At 41.7% G+C, this 17,131-nt stretch overlaps 1 protein-coding gene across 2 annotated transcripts in view; it reads left to right on the top strand.

Moving 5' to 3' along the window:
* Positions 1-17,131, top strand: part of SNTB1 (syntrophin beta 1) — a 239,078-nt gene that overhangs the window by 129,771 nt on the left and 92,176 nt on the right. For both annotated transcript variants that reach the window (XM_082858486.1, XM_082858485.1), the window contains exon 3: positions 10,400-10,607. In XM_082858486.1, coding sequence (XP_082714612.1) covers positions 10,400-10,607 — 208 coding nt within the window. The remainder of the gene's footprint in view (positions 1-10,399; positions 10,608-17,131) is intronic.

Here is a 17,131-nt window from a genome sequence, read left to right as displayed (position 1 = left end):
GACACAAGCCTTGCAGTTAGGTGAACTTGGGTTCCAGTTCTAGCTTTGCCTCTTACTAACTGGGAGATTGGATGAGCCTAGCCCCTCTGAGGCACAATCTTCTCATCTGTGCTGTAGACACATTAATACCATTCCCCTCATAGGACGGTGATAAGGATCAAAGGAGGACAGTGAACTCCTTTGGGGGTGGAGTTTACATCCCACAGGACAAATACTCATCCTCATTTTGAATATTATTACTGCCATATTTTACCTCTTTCTTTAGTGTTGTCTTTTTCACAGAAGACTATCTTTTTTCTAGTGAATTGTTTCACTAACGACATATCGCAGAAGGTATGCAAGCATTCACTGTCTTCACCTTTTTTTCTAGTATTTTTTTTCTGATTACATTGCAAAAAGATGAGAAATTGTAGAAAAGCAGAAAAGTAGAAATAAAAATGCCTCGGAATTCCACTGTCTAGGGGTAGCCACTGTTAAAGGTCTGCCATGTATTTGTCTGTCGGGAAATTTTTTATCAACCACCAGAGTCACAGATTTGTGGAACAGTAAACAACCACGTGGTTTGCGTTCCCCTTGATTCCCTGTAGTTCTGCAAGTCCACAGGCCACCTTCGTACTCACCACCTTCGTCTGTGTTTTCTCCAGCCTCACATCGGAGGGGAAAGGTCACTTGAAACCTTCGTTGCCAGGTTGCAAGTTATGTTTTATTTATTAATATTGTGTTAGGAGGCTTCAGTTTTGTGTGTCAGCCTTGTGTTTCTAAACAGGGGAAGTAGAGGATGCTGGGAAATATTATCTGGCTCCGTGAGAGCCTCTGAGAGAGTGAGAGGGGAAGAAAATGACTCTTTTGGTGTGAGGTTTGCCAAATGATCTCTGAGAAGCTGTGATATCATTCATAGGCCTTGCCAGGCTGCATGGAAACGGCTCATCTTGGCAGACATCTAGAGCGAGCATATAATTCCTCGGGGTTGGTATGGGCCTTTATCAGAAATAGTTCCATAGGCAGTATTTACATAACTGTGGTGGAGTGTGAGAATAAACACAGCTGTGGCATTGCCCTAAATATTTCTATTCAGTAGGGAATTAAAAGAGAACTTTATCGCTGAATAAAGATAAACACAATTCATCAAGCAATGGTCAGTTCAACTGGGGAACAAAACAGGAGTTAGAAAAGACTGGCCTGCTGAAAATAGCTCCAATCAGCCAGCCTGACTTTATTGCTCCTTCCCTCCCTCCCTCCCTCCTCCTCCCCCAGTTCCAGAAATGTAGAAATCATCAGCTCTCAAAGAAGTTGTCTAGATTTTTTTTTTTTTACACCAAGGAGGAAGTGGAAGCCCCTCAGTCTGTTCACTGCGTATAGACCTACTGTGAGCCAGTATGCTTCCGGGTGCTTTATCTATGCGTCTCATTTTAGAAGGCTTCCATTTTTTTTCGGGTTGTAGAATTGAATGTGAGTAGGGAGTAAGATTATTTTGCCAAGGAGAAGATTTTTTAATACCAACGTGTGTTGGAATGGAAGCAGGATTGCCACAGCTTTAAGTGGTCTGCATCTTACAGGTTCCTTTCAGCATTCACATATATATAGGGTGCTGGCGATATTCTGTTTCTTGTTCTGGTAGTGGTTAAATGGGTGTTTGCTTTGTAATAAAACACTGAACTATACAAGATAAAACCACGGTAAAATACCGTGTTTTAACTGAACAGAGGATAGCAGCTGATTTTTCCAAGTTTCTCTATAATAATTTCATTTTCAATTTCTTAAATTTCCAAACATTATTCGTTTACAAGAAGATGTGCATGTATATAAATGTAACAAGTAGCAAGTAAATAACATAAACATGAATAGTAATAGAAACCCAGGAAAAATTAACTTTAAATATTTTATGAGGACCATCTTGAAGACAGGAAGAAAAAGTAGTTAAGGACTCTTTTCTTTGAAAGTGACAGACACTCAACTCAAACTACTTAAATGAAAAAGGGAAACCAGGAAGTTCAAGGGGGTGACTCCAACTACAGGCCTGGGTGGATGGAGTGATTCACATGATGTCATGAAAAATCTGTCTTGGCTCTAAGCATCATATATTTTAAACATTAGTGCAGTCCCAGGTCAGCTATGCACAGGAAGATAGTTCCACAGTTTATTAGTTTTCTAGGACTGCAGTGACAAAATGAGCACAGACTGAAAGCTTAAAAGAAAAGAATTTCATATATTCTCTCTCGGTTTTGGAGGCCAGAAGTGTGAAATCAAGGAATTGGCGGGGTTGGTCCCTTCCCGAGGCTGTGAGGGAGAAACCATTCCAGGCCATCCTTGGCGTTCCTTGGCCTTGCGATGCTTCACTCCAGTCTCCACTTGCATCATCGCCAGGCCTTCTTCTCCGTGTCTGTGTATATCTTTTCTGTCTCTTCTACTGAGACTCTCATTGGATTTAGGACCCATCCTAATCCAGTGGGTAGATGAATAAAATAAGCGTCTCATTATCATCCTTACTTTCATTACTTCTGCAAAGATTCTATTTTCAAATCAGTCACATTTGAGTTTCTGGATAGGCATGAATTGGGGGAGATACTATGCAACCATCTACACATGGTGAGCTTCTTGGGGGCAGGGACCGTGCATTCTACTTTTCTCTGCAGCACCCAACACACATGTGAGTGTCTGGAAGACTCACCAGTACTCACAGCATATTTTCTGTGTGCATGGGTAAAGAAATCGCTGCATGTTCCCAACTCCATTTTGTAACCCAAGAGATTTACTGGGATTTTCTGTTTTAATAGGCATGACTGTCTCTTTACTAAGTGTAGCTAAGAGAGAGCTAACTTGCTTATATGTGCCCATGGGTCCAGATAATATAAAAGCATTGCGTCCACTAATATAGTTTCTTTTTCCAGTAACTGAGACAACAACACAGTCTTAAAATGCCCAAAGCTTAAATGACAACTGCTAACATCGGGATTTACCAGTCACGAAGCACATTCACAGTTATTATCTCATTTGGTTCCTTAGTAATAACCCCATGAAGGCTATTATTATCACTTTCATTATAATGATCATTATCACTTTCATCATCATCATCATCATCCCTGTTTGATAGGAATAAAGAAACTCAAGGCTCATAGAAACTGTGACCTATTTGTGATCTGTGTATGATTCAGGACTTGTAGTTGTGTTTGAAAATTACACAGCTCAAACTGGCTTCTGCAGAAGGGGAACATGGAAGAAAATACAAGGATATGCTGAGTGTCAGGTACGGCTGGATCCAGGTCTCTCATCTTTCAGCTCTGCTTTCCTCTGTATTGGCTTCATCTGCAGGCAGACCACCCCTCTTGATGGCCAGATGGCCATCAGCAGATCCATGATTATAACTGTTCCCTCTGTATATATGATGAGAGAAAAACATCATCTTAACAATGACTCCTGAAGAAATCCTGGGCCTGGCTGTCCTTGGCCAAATTGCATCACACCTACAACCTTTAACCCATCAAGCCCCCAAATCACATAGACTGAGAATGGAGGTAAAGCCTGTTACCAGAAAGGGGGGGAGTAGAAACTGGGCAGACAGAACCACAGATGTCCATAGGAAGCATAGTTTATAAATGACAGAGCTTGGGCTTTGGGACAATGTTGTTTTAACCAACAGGCCAGTCCGGCTCCTCCCCCTCCCCTCCCCCCTCCTCCTCTTCTGTTCAAATACAGTGAATACACAGTGGGTACACATGGAACAAAATTCAGAAAATACAGAGTTATACTGTGAAAGTTTCCCTTCTTAAGTGAGTGGGTTTGCTGATTCATTTTGTGTCTAACATTCTGCAAGGATTGATTGTGTTCTCAGTTGCTTGTTGGCATTTGTATTCAGGCGGGCCAATAAGACAGTTTTTATAATGTGGCTGTGTTTTTATGTGGCTTGCAAACATAGTTTGGTACTATCTCTATTGTGAAGATATGGCTTCGATTACAGAACTTGGCTTTGGGGGACTATTGTACCTCTTCTGTTATTAAATGTGTATATGTTTATGTCTCCATATGTAAAGTCTAGCATAGAACTTTTTTTTTTGAAATAAAATTTTTTAAAAATTTTTTAAAAAAGAGAAAGTTTCCCTTCTTATCTTGTCCTGTCACTCAATTTCCCTCCTAACTGAACCTACCTGTACACCTCTCCAGGCATAGTCTCCACATTTACAAACATTTATATGGATCATTTTTACATTAATGTTATGATACTGCTCTCACTGTCTGCCCTGTGCATTTTTCACTTCCATTGTATCAGACATTTTCTGGTTCTCTGACTCTCATGACTCAGCCACCCAACCACAGTGCCATTTTTACACACCACCTAGTTATTTTTCCACCCCTGCGTTTTTCTTTTCTTTCTCCCCCCACCCCGGCCACCTCCCCTCTTCCTATTTTATTTCCTCATCTTTATCTCTCCTTTAAAAATGGATGAGGTAATTATCAGAGTTGAAAGTGCCTTTTTAAAGAATGAGTTACCTGAAATATTTGACCCTACAAAATGGTTCTTTTGGGGTAGGTTGTCAGCAAAATACTTCAGTAAGATGAAACCATTCCACATCTCTTTTCACCCCCAGAGTCACTGGTTAGCTCAGGCAATTCAGAAAGCAAAAGGACTTCAACAGATAGTTGTAGCTCTAGTTATGGCTAAAACTCAACATAAACCTCATAAAGTCCTTTTAGGTGGAACAAATTAGGAAGTTGGGATAAGGGATAATGTAGAATCAGGTTTGCCCCAAATCTTCCAGTATCTCTCAAGAAACTCATGCATCTCTCTCCAAAGTTATTTTTTTTCCATCCCAAGATGTTAGAAATAGCCCTTGTATAACTTTTTAGTTTCTCCTGGGGCTTGCATTTTTCAAGTCCATGTACTCTGAAAAAGAGTCTCAGGGCCCACCCTGGAGGACTCTTCCTCGCCTCATGGGACCACTACCATCTTCTTGTACGCAAATTGGGAAGACTCTTCATTGTAAACCAGAATACAAACCAGAATTGATCAAGATTAGCTTGGCACTGTGAGATCCCATGCATACGTTATCTCATTTTTGTCTTTTCAATGACCTTGAGAGGCAAGGTTGAGCCATCTTACGGATAAGAAAATTGAAGCTTAGGGAGGTTAAGGAACTTGGCTCACAGCCAACAAGTTTTAAAGTCAGCCTGAACCCCAAAATCTATATGCTTAACAACTACCTCCTGACACATGTGGGTTTGAATTGTTTTCTTTAAAAATGGGCTACTGAAAAAACTACTGCACAGCCAGCCCAGGAATAGGATTTCTTTCCCTCCTTACACTCCAAGACATGCATTGCACCTGGTACATTTACATTTTGGCAAAATAATATTAAATGACAAATTAAGCCAAAGTGTGTGTGTTTGAGATTTGTGCTAGGTAGTGTGATAAGTAACCATATATATACATAGTCACTCCATGACCTTGACCAGCATCTTGAGTTGTCTCTCGGAAGTTCTGGGGACTTTCGTGCTACCAGCTACTTGTTGTTTGCTTTAGCGTGTAGAGTACATTGGTATTAAAAGGAAAGGTTGGTACTCTTCTTCCTCCTTGCCCTTTGGGTTTAGGGAGAAGTAAATGTGGATCACTGAATTCTTTCATTTATTCATTGCACAAATAATTGACATCATTTCTGTGCCAGACGAGCCAACAATTCTTCACCCGCTATCATTTTTTGGTGATTTCATGCTGCTCCCATATGCTGTCAGTGAAAGGCTCTTTCTCATCGCCCTGTTGACACTGACCCCTCTCTTGAGTCACATTCTGTCTCTTTACAGAATCTATAAAGCTGACAGAGCTGCAGCTTTGTCAGAAAGAATGGTCTTCCTCTTCACTCAGATCTGTAAGCCCTTCCTAGGCTGTTGATTCACAACCCCAAACACTCGCCCTTTGCATTCAGGACAGACTCTCCAGAGCCTTACTGCATCCAAGGCCTGTCTGTGGTGGTTTTAAGATATGTCCCCAAATCCTTTGATTCTCTTCCCTTTAAGAAGTGAAGCCTAACTCTTCCTCGTGAGTGTGCGTTGGACTTAGTGCCTTACTTCCAACACAAAGAATGAATCAGACATATATACACTAATATGTATAAAATAGATAACTAATAAGAACCTGCTGTATAAAAATAAATAAATAAAATAAAATTCAAATCAAAAAGAATGAATGAATCAGAACTGATGGTATATGACTTTGGAAACCAGGTGATAAAAGGAATAGTAGTTTCTTCTTGCTCTCTGGGGGAAACCAGCTACCACGTCATGAAGACACTCAAGCAACTTTTGTGAGATAACAAAAGTGTGGAGTGTTTTTTTTTTGATGTGGACTATTTTTTAAAGTCTTTTATTGTATTTGTTATAGTATTGCTTCTGTTTTATGTTTTGGTTTTTTGGCCCCGAGGCATGTGGGATCTTAGCTCCCAGACCAGGGATGAAACCCACACCCCCTGCATTGGAAGGCAAAGTCTTAACCACTGGACTGCCAGGGAAGTCCCAAAAGTTTGGAGTCTTAAGCCACTTAATTCTGGGGGAATTTGTTACTCAGCAGTGGATTACTAATACACTTTCCAAGAGCCCTCTGTTGTGTTGCCCTTCTGGTGACAATCCCCTACGGGCATAGCTCTTTGGGGGGTGGTTTGAGCTTGAGCTCAGAAACGCCTGCCATGATCCTTAATCTATATAATTTGTGGAACATGTAAAGCATTTACCCAGGCCTCAACCTCTAGAAATTCTTAATAGGTCTGGGATGGGGTCCAAACATCTGTATTTTTTTGTTTTGTTTTGTTTTGTTTTTGTTTTTGCGGTACGTGGGCCTCTCACCGCCGTGGCCTCTCCCGTCGCGGAGCACAGGCTCCGGACGCGCAGGCCCAGCAGCCATGGCCCACGGGCCCAGCCACCCCGCGGCACGCGGGATCCTCCCGGACCAGGGCACGAACCCTTGTCCCCTGCATCGGCAGGCGGACCCCCAACCACTGCACCACCAGGGAAGCCCCAAACATCTGTATTTAATTAAATGATTAAAAAAGAAAAAAAAAACTACTCAGGGATTCCTGAAGAATACTTTTGATGGAGAACTTCTGCTGCCTTCTTTTTTTGACTATAAAAAGCCACAAGCCTCTCTATTCTGTATCCCCTCTGTTCCTTCTTTGAGACTGATGGGGCGGGGTGAGGTCAGTTCACTTTTCAGCATGTTCACTTCAGCCACTGGGGACCCTGGCAAACAACCAAGCTCAATGCTTTTTTCTTAGGACCCCATAGAGCACCCTTCTCAAACTGAAATTGCGTCAGAGTTACCTGAGGGGGATCGCTGGGCCTCACTCCCAGAATTCCTAATTCAGTGGGTCCAGGTACGAGTTGAGAATTTATATTTCTAATAAGTTCCCAGCTGATTCTGCTGCTGCTGGCCTGTGGTCACACTTTGAGAACCACCACTAAACAGGCATAGGACCTGGTATTTAAACTTTGCCTCAAAAACAGTCCAAGATCCCCCCTGTAGTGCAGGCAACAACAACAACAAATGAAAACAGGCAAACAAAACCTCACCCATTTTGCCTGAAACAAGTCATCCACGGTGACAGAAATTCTGCTGGTGGTTATTTGAGGGGAAAATAACTGGAAAGGGAGTGTGAGGTGACTTCTGGGATACTTGTAATATTCTGTTTCTTCATCTGAGTGGTGGTTACAGGAATGTGTTCCCTTTGTGAAAATACATTTACCATCTGTGCACTTTTCTCTCTCTATGTTACGCTTTAAAAGCTTACTTAAAAATTAATAGTAATGATAAATGCTGTCAAAATCTGGGGAAAATGGGCCTCCTCTTCACTAGCCTGGACCTCTGTGTATAGGCCAGCTTTCCTCTGGTTACGCTGGCAACCCAACAAAGAAATTATTCTTTCTTTCTTTCTTGCTGGCATCATTTTTGTACGTGTGTGTGTGTGTGTGTGTGTGTGTGTGTGTGTGTGTGTGTGTGTGAGATACCTGGCTAGTGGCTGCTTCCTAAACTGTCATTAAGAAAAAAAAAATCCAGGTCTTCAAAGGAAAATATTCTAAGAGAAATATTTGCATGTTTTAAATTCCTAGAACAATGGATATTGATAGAATAATTTGAAAAGCAAGTTGAGCTCTCAGTAATGTTTTTGGAGAATCCTAGTTTGTGTTTGGCTACTCAACTTTACTGAGAACTTTGGGAGGGAAGGAAAACTCACCCTAGATTGACCACCCATTTCTTTGAAAAGTGCCTAAGAGGCATGAGAGTATTTTCTTCTGGGTAAGAACACATGTCACCTAAAAAATTCCCTGTTTCATCACATAAAACCTTTGAAGTCTTAGCGAGAAGACTTGTTTTGCAAATTTCTTACCGAAAAAAAATCCGCTAATTGTTGCTAAAACTCCCCTAGAGATAGTCTACTTTTTAAATAATTCTTTTTCTATCATTTAAGTTTATGGGTAGAAAACGTTTACTCACTCTAAAATGTTGGTTTCAAATGTAAATGAGGCCAGGTTACACTGGGACTTCTAATTTTCTGGTGATCTGCAAAACTGTTATTTTAAATTTAGGAGCTAAGTAGGACACTGTTGGGCATATTTGTTGGTGCTGATGCCTTGAGACAGCTGTAGAAGACAATGGATGCTCCCTTATTGGATGCCATCCAGTCTAAAAGGAGAGGCATTGTAATTCAGTATTTAAATTCACGGTCTTTTGAGCCTCAGCATCATGGGTTGAATCCCAGTATCACCAACGTTGTGGCCTTGAGTCAGTTCTTTCTCTGTCCCTCCAAACTTTAGTTTTTGTTTTTTTTTTTATCCTGTTAAATGAGGTAAATAATATCAGTCATAGGGATATTACAAAAATTATAAAAAATAATATAAAAGGGTTTAAATTTTTGCCTGACACATAGTAAATACTCAGTTAATGTTAGCATAATTATTGAGGGATGAAGGGAAATTGATACATGGATCATTTCATTTAGTTTTGAATTTCCCAATCCCTGTATCTTTCTTATGCAAACATGAGTGAAGAAATGTTATTTATTTGCATGTATACATACATGAATGAATAAATAAAATGTATGCTTTTCTCTCTGCAATAAAAATTATCTGTCTAAAAATTATAGATGTGGAGAACAGGTTAATGGTTGCCAGGGACTTGGGATGGTGGAGGGGAGGGCGGCATTTGTGACTGTGAGGGGTGAGTGGGGGGAGAGTTATGTAAAATAGAAACCTCGGAGTAAACTGGGTAAAGGGTATACTGAAGCTCTCTGTCTTAATTTTGCAATGCCATGTAAATCTGTAAGTATTTCAAAACAACATTTAAAAACTAAAAGGATTTGTCTAGAATTTCTGCCTTTTACCATAATTACAGCATGTAGATCTCACTCTGAATCTCAGGTGATCCCTTTGGAGTTCTGGCATAAACTTTGGTATTTGACTTCAAATATAACACTTTTGGGAATTCCCTGGTGGTCCAGTGGTTAGGACTCCGTGCTTCTACTGCCAGGAACCCAGGTTCGATCCCTGGTCGGAGAACTAAGATCCTGCAAGCTGCATAATGCAGCCCCCAAAAATAAATAAACAACACTTTTCGTGCATCTCTCTCCCCACTGTTACCCTCTCCTCGGCCAACTCACTCCTGCACTACGCTTGTCCAAGTATTAAGTGGTAGGGAAATGAGCCACAGACAGGATTCTTAAAGAGTGCAGTTTGGTCGTCTTTGATGCTAATTCACAATTAACCCTAGCAGTAGGATTAAGCAAGTGGGTAGATATTTCAATCTGCTTCCTACCAGCAGCAGCTAGGTTGTGAGTATATTGTTAAAATCCTCTGTGGATTGAGAGGTAAGGTAAATTAATATCAGCTCACAGTTTGGAAGTCTTAATGCGATACTACTAAAAACCCACTCAGCTGAGTAACAGGAAAACCAGACATCCTTAATTCAGGTGATTGGATGGTTGGATAGCTAGGCCCCCAGTACCTCGACCAATGCCTGCGTACAGTCAATGTTTGTAGATGAATGGATGAGTGAGTGAATGAATGAATGAATGAATGATGGGGGCATTAAGGTAAACCATGGGAAACAAGTTAAAAGTAAGAGTAAAGAATTAGTTCAACTTAGCAGGGAGAGGCAGTATAGAGGTAGGAGGTGGGGAAAAAGGTTATTACGGAATTATATGAACTCTCATCTGTGTGAAACTTTTGAAAGTTGTAAAGCACTATAAAGAATCTTTTATTTAATTGAAAAATAAAATCAAAAATCTTAATTGAAAAGCTAAAAATTAAAATAAAATGTATAATAGGAAAAGAAAACAAAGAATTAGTTCACCTTTGAGGCCCAGGACTTAGGAAGCATGATCTGCCAGGGAACCTTCCAACGCTTCTCTCTTTGCTTCTCTAGGCAGCTTGAAATCCACTCTCCAGATGCTAAGCACACGGTGATCCTGAGAAGCAAGGACTCAGCCACTGCCCAGGCCTGGTTCACTGCCATCCATTGCAACGTCAGTGACCTGCTCACCCGAGTGATCACCGAGGTCCGAGAGCAGCTGGGGAAGACGGGCATTGCTGGGAGCCGGGAGATCAGGCATCTTGGCTGGCTTGCAGAAAAGGTAGGGAAAACGTTCCCCCCGTCGTAGGCATTTTCCCCAGGCTTTCCCAGCACTTGCTGCAACCACTGAAGTCAGGTACCTCATTCCACAGGCTGATTCTCTCATTGGGATTTCTTGTCTGTCTCCAGCAGATTTTCCGTTGCATTATGCAGGGGCTGTGTCTTCAGCAACCTTGATTCCCCACAGACGGTCCAATATGTGGCAAAATGCAGGTGGTCACTGATTGTCTGTTGCATGGATGAATGAGTGAGAAAGTGACCGGACAGTCTGATTCTCACATGTACACAGGAAGGGCAGGGGAAATAACTCAGACTCACAACACAGCTGTCTCCTTGGGAGGGAAGGAAGTTGAAATTGTTGCTTAAAAGAGGGTTCATGTGGGGTTTGATGGACCTGCTTGTTAACATCGATGCATTTACAAATAATAACAATGATAATGACAGCAAGGATTTCTTAAGCAGCTACTCCATGCTGACTCTTATATATTATCTTTAAGTTGTATTCTTAAGCCAGCAGGCTCTGAATGTGTCATCATTTATGAGCACCTATTTTGTGCTAGGCACGGTGCTAGGCAGGAGTGGGGAGGGGTGTATAAAGATGAAAAAATGCTTAATGTCTTTCCCCAGGGAGGACAGCTGCTGTGGAAGGGACCTAGGGTCATGGTAACACTGTCACTTTGACTTCTTTTCCCAAGTGGTGTGATACGTTGAAGATAGTAAAACTCACTGCAGCAATCTCCTGGGAGTTAACCCTCCTCTTGATTTCAAAGGATTGAACCTTTGCCATTGCCCTTACATCTGATTGCTGTCCCTTGAACTTGACCTTCAGTGCTCAGGAACACTGGGCTTTGGTGACAGTCTGACCTCCCAGTGACTCACATTCTAATAGGTGGTAAATGGGAATAATGATTGTTGCAATAACAGCTTTCCTGCCAGTGAATCATGTCATCTGAGAAGACCCAGTCCAATGGCAACTGAAAATAATACTTGAACACAGCATTCGGCAGTTTTCCACCATTGTTCTTTGTTCGCGTCAGTTCATGTGTGGGTCTCAGCCACAAAGTTCAACACAAAGTGGGCTGTTTGGTTTGGTATTGTCCCATCTCTCACAGGTTTCAAAGGACTAAAGGGACAGTGCAGGTTGTGGTGGCACCAAGATCGTAATAAACAAAAACCACAGGTAGTCTCTCGTGACACCGTGTGTGGGGATTCCTGATGAAAACAGCACTGCAGATCTGGATGATAGCATTTTAGAAGTCGTTCTCTAACCCTCTCCGCTTTTTACTCTCTCCAAATGTATGTGTTTTTATTAGGAGAAGTCTCATTAGTCAGGGATCTTTCAGTTGCAAGTGACAGAAAGCTCAGCTCAGCTTGAGCATGAAAGGGGACCTACCACTTCTGATAACTACAGTGTCCAAGGGTAGGCTTCAGGCATGGTGGGATCCAGGGACTCAAATAATAATAATAGACCTGCCTCTCCATCTCTTTGTACCCCGTCCACTTTGTTGGTTTATACCCTAGCAAGCCCCCTTTACTTGGCCTAAGAGTTTCAGGCTCGTGGGGGCGGTTTTGTTTTGATTTGTTTTTGTAGCTGTGGCTATTTCAGTGAATAGAAACCTCTTTGCTCTCATTAGTTCCCACAGAAGTCCTAAGATCAGCCTGACCCAAACCATGTGCCCCGTTTGTTGAAGGGAGGTGGTTCTCCCATGGAAAGTGAGGCCTCTGTGCAAGGAAAAGACTGAATGGGTTCTGGGAAAGCAAAAACAATAGACATTCGCTATAGAAGGAAAAGGGGAGGAGTTGATTGGGATGAAAAGTGTCCTCACTTGGTTAGGGTCCGGAATGGACGTGGAAGTGTACTGCATACTTTAGGATCCAGCAGGAGGTGGATGGCAAACTCAAAAGGGATGATTGGAAGGGATTTAACATAGCAATAATTTGTAAGGTGTGGCCGAGGCAAGGAAAACCAGTAAGGGATGGAGAAGCACTCCAGAGCTCAACAGTTAGAGGTCACTGCCATCCTTTAACCTGAAATGGCCAGGAACGGGAGCAGTTACCTGAAACCAGCAAGACTTGTAGCTATAGAAAAAGGCATCCATTAAGAGCTATGGTCTTCGAGAGAGAAACACAACCCCTGCCAATCCCTGCCTGCCCATCTCCTGCTGGTGTCTCCCATTGGCTGAGGCTGATCAGAAGCCAGAGGCAAGAGAGCCCCACTGATGCTCTGTTAGGGTCAGACTCCCAGGGCTCCGACCAGGGCAGAAAAGGATGGAGCGTGGATCTAGAGGCAAAAGGAGGCTGTCCAACACACATCCCTCTACCTTGCAAGTAACTGAGATGGTCTCAACTCTAGAAGCTACTTTTCTCTCATCTCTTTTAATACCAACTACATTTAAAACCATTACTATCTGGATAGTTGAAAATGATATTGTGTCATTAGTAGTGATCTTGACATTTTTTCCAAAGGTTCCATTTTCTCACTTATAAATTGTCTGCTTATGCCTTTTGCTTATCCCAGATTATCAGTAGACACGTTAAGCATTCCTGTGGAGCAGTCATAAAGGTGCATAAAAAGCTTTCTGCTTTTAGAATATTCTTATTCTTTTGATGTAATTTCAGATCATCATTACAGATGTTTCTTTAAAGTGTAGTATGCACTTTATCCATAAGAGCAATCAGTAATGAGTTATCATGGATAATTATCAGAGGCAAGGATGTCTTTTATTGCTTTCATCTTCAGAACTTCTTAAAAGATTACCATAGATCAAGTCCAAGGGAGCAAATGCAAACTGGAATTTTTTTGAATAAATATTTAATACTAATCCTAGTGTGTAGACATATGAATGGTTTTTAGCAAAATGTTAGAATGAATGGCAAATCCTTAATACTGTGGCTTTCTTATATTATCACAAATATCAGAGAATTCACTTGGTATTTGTAAAGATATAAAGTATGATCCTATATATATTCAGCTGTAATTTACCTTAAATTGATATCCTTTGTCTTTTCCTATACTGTCGATCTTTGATTTTTTTGGATTAATAACAGTAGCTCTAGGACAAGGTCTGTACATATTATATTCAATTTCAAGTTTTTAAAACGCATTTGCATGAACTAAAACAATATGAAGCAACATTTCCCCTACTAAAATCCTATTCAGTGCAAACCCTAAAACTTCCTCTACACTACACAGAAGGAAAACTTTATATTTAACGTTATTCTTCATTGTGAGATGGTCCAGGGACTAAAAGAATGTCTCCTAAGAAATGCTTAGGTCTTGAGTCAATGGGGAGAGTTCAGTACACTCCAAGAGAGGAGAATGAGAATGAGAAAAAAGTGGAGTTTGTAGGGAGAGCAGACCAGAGACTGGTCTAAAGGGAAGTGGGGTCATCCTGAAGGAAGGCGGTAAGCAAATCTGGTACCTTGGATGGCACCCAATTATGGAAGATCTTGAAAGCTGGACAGATGGTTTGAATTTGATTTGGCAGCAATAGGAAATCTTCATGTAGAAAATCAGAGAGAAGGGAACTTAGAAGTGACCTCTATGGACTGAACGTGTCCCCCCAGAATCTGTAAGTTGAAACCCTAATCCCTAATGTAATGGAATTTGGGGGTGGAGGCTTTGAGAGGTAATGAGGTTTAGATGAAGTCATGAGGATGGAGAGCTCCATGATGGGATTGGCGCCCTTATAAGGGATGAAGACACCAGAGCACTCTCTCTCTACCACGTGAAGATACAGCAAGCAGGTAGACTTCTCTAAGCCAGGAAGAGAGCCCTCACTAGAACCCCAGGCTGACACCCTGATCTTGGGCTTCCAGGCTCCAGAACCGTGAGAAATAAATGTTTGTTCTTTAAGCCACCCAGTCTGTGGTAGTGTGTTACAGTAGCCTGAACTCTGGGACCTAGAAAATGGAAGGTGGTTTATTTATGGTCACACTTTAAGTCAAGATACAGGAATTATTAGTGAATGGGACAGTGCTGTGATATAATTTTTAATTTTTAAAAGAATCCAGTGCAGCTCATTCATGGCGATCAATTTAATTCTTTCCTTGAATTCTGGCAGCCATGCCCTGAACTCTCTACAGAATCAAGGTCAGCTCTGCAGTCGCCTTTGAGTGGGGCTGTATTCCTTGTCTCCTTGGTGTCCTCGGTCCTGTGAACCAACACCACAGTGACAGGTCCTGGACTGCTTTCCCCTGTGAGTGCCCTCACCTGTAGATGGGCCAGGTGCACCAATATAAAGTCTTTCCTGTGATCATATTAGTCTCAAGCCTTTTAACTCTTTGCAAAGCCCCAGTTGCCCCAAAAGGCCCATAAATGCTCATCCCTACCCTGAACAATAAAATGCATTATGCCCCAAACAAGCTTTTTCAATCATCTTTCTTCAGTTAATCTTTTTACAGTTATTATTGAGGTGTTTTCAATGGTCTAGTTTCAGACAAGAGAAAAAGAAAGAGGAGAATATAGGGCTTCCCTGGTGGCGCAGTGGTTGAGAGTCTGCCTGCCGATGCAAGGGACACGGGTTTGTGCCCCGGTCCGGGAGGATCCCACATGCCGCGGAGCGGCTGGGCCTGTGAGCCATGGCCGCTGAGCCTGCGCATCCAGAGCCTGTGCTCCGCAATGGGAGAGGCCACAACAGTGAGAGGCCTGCGTACCGCAAAAAAAGAAAAAGAAAGAGAATAAAATAAAGAATAATAAAGAAAAAATAAATAGAAAAAAATAAAGTTGTGACTCTCTCACTACTTAAGAAAACAGTAATAAACAGGGATATGGCAGAATTGTTAAATTCTGTTTTGTGCTCAGTTTGTAGGTTACTGTCTTTGCTTTACCTTGTTATCTCAGTTTGCAAACATTTCTTGTCAGATTAAAAACACAACACAATTTAAAAGAAAAAATACCCCGTTGGTAGCTCTGAGATGCAAGTTCAATTCTCAGCTTTCCTCGTTTCCACTAGTTTCCTTCAAATGGGCAGTTTTATAGAGCTGTGCCTCCCCAGGGTGTTGTTGGAAGAGATGAAGCTGGTAATTAGTATTTATTATGTGCCTAGTCTGTCTCAGGCAATGTGCTTGAAATAATCCCTATCCTAGGAGGCAAACTTGGAGAAGTTAAGCAACTTTTCTAAGATCACTCCTCTAGAAAGTGGCAGAGCCAGAGTTTGAACCCCTCTTTCTAACTCCACAGCTCAGAACTCTCCACTAAGCTGAGCTAATAAGGGACCCAGGGAACAAGTGTCCATATGAGTGAGACACCCCCAGAACCCCGTGTCAGAGCACCACTACATACCAAAAGCACAGTTTCAGAACTAAGAGACGTATCAAAATAACTCAAATCCTTCGTTTGCCTTTATGAAAACAAAGGGTGTCTTTGTCAGTTCGGGCTATCACAAAGTACCAGAGACTGGGTGGTTTATAAACAACAGATATTTATTTCTCACAGTTCTGGAGGCTGGAAGTCCAAGATCAGGGTACCAGCATGGTTGAGTTCTAGTGAAGACCCTCTTCATGATTTATAGACAGTCCTCTTTTGTATCCTCAAGTGGCAGAGAGAGAAAAAGGGCTAGCTGTCTTCTTATAAGGACACTAATCCTATCTTGGGGGCTCCACCCTCATGACTTAATCACTTCACAAAGGCCCCACCTCCTGATACCATCACATTAGGGCTTCAGCATATAAATTTGAGGAGGACAGAAACATTCATTCCACAGCAGAGGGAATTTACATACCACGACAGAGCAACACTTACTAAAATCTTTTCTCTCCTGTCCTACAAAGACTGAAATTATCTTTGATAGAATAGGTTAGAGGAACACTAGAGTACACACACACACACAAATATAATTTGTGTACACACACACACACACACACACATTGTCTATTAAATGCAGTAAAAAGGATTTGCACTGGTCCTTTCAGCAAAATATTGACTTACTGTATGGCTCAGAGGCTAATACACCATGGTAACTGAAATCTGAACCATGTTGTTGAGAGACTGAGATTATTTAATTAAACCATGATAATTGGAATTCATAGATGTTGGAAACATGCAAAGCAAGGCCGATGCTGTGTGTGTAGTTCATCTCTGTTTGTTTGTTCTTTAGTTCTTCTAGATCTTTGTTAAACATTTCTTGTATTTTCTCAATCGTGCCTCCATTCTATTTCTGAGATTCTGGATCATCTCTACTGTCATTACTCTAATTCTTTTTCAGGTAGATTGCCTATTTCCTCTTCAGTTATTTGGTCTCATCTGTTTTTACCTTTCTCCTTCATCTGTGACATATTTTTTTGCCATCTCATTTTTGTTTTTATGAGTGGGATTGTGTTCCTGTCTTACTGGCTGTTTGGCCTGAGGCTTCCAACACTGGGGTTTGTGGGCTATTGGGTAGAGCTGGGTCTTGGTGCTGAGATGAGGGACTCCATGAGACCTCACTCTGATGAATATTCTCTGGAGTCTGAGGTTCTCTGTTAGTCCACTGGTTCAGACGGAGCTCCCACCACAGGAGCTTTGGCCAGACCCCAGGCTCGTGA

Source organism: Leucopleurus acutus (genome assembly GCF_964270905.1).
Source record: "Leucopleurus acutus genome assembly, chromosome: 17".
NCBI lineage: Eukaryota > Metazoa > Chordata > Mammalia > Artiodactyla > Delphinidae > Leucopleurus > Leucopleurus acutus.
The sequence above is the reverse complement of the archived record's forward strand: the minus strand, read 5'-3'. Positions and strand labels throughout refer to the sequence as shown.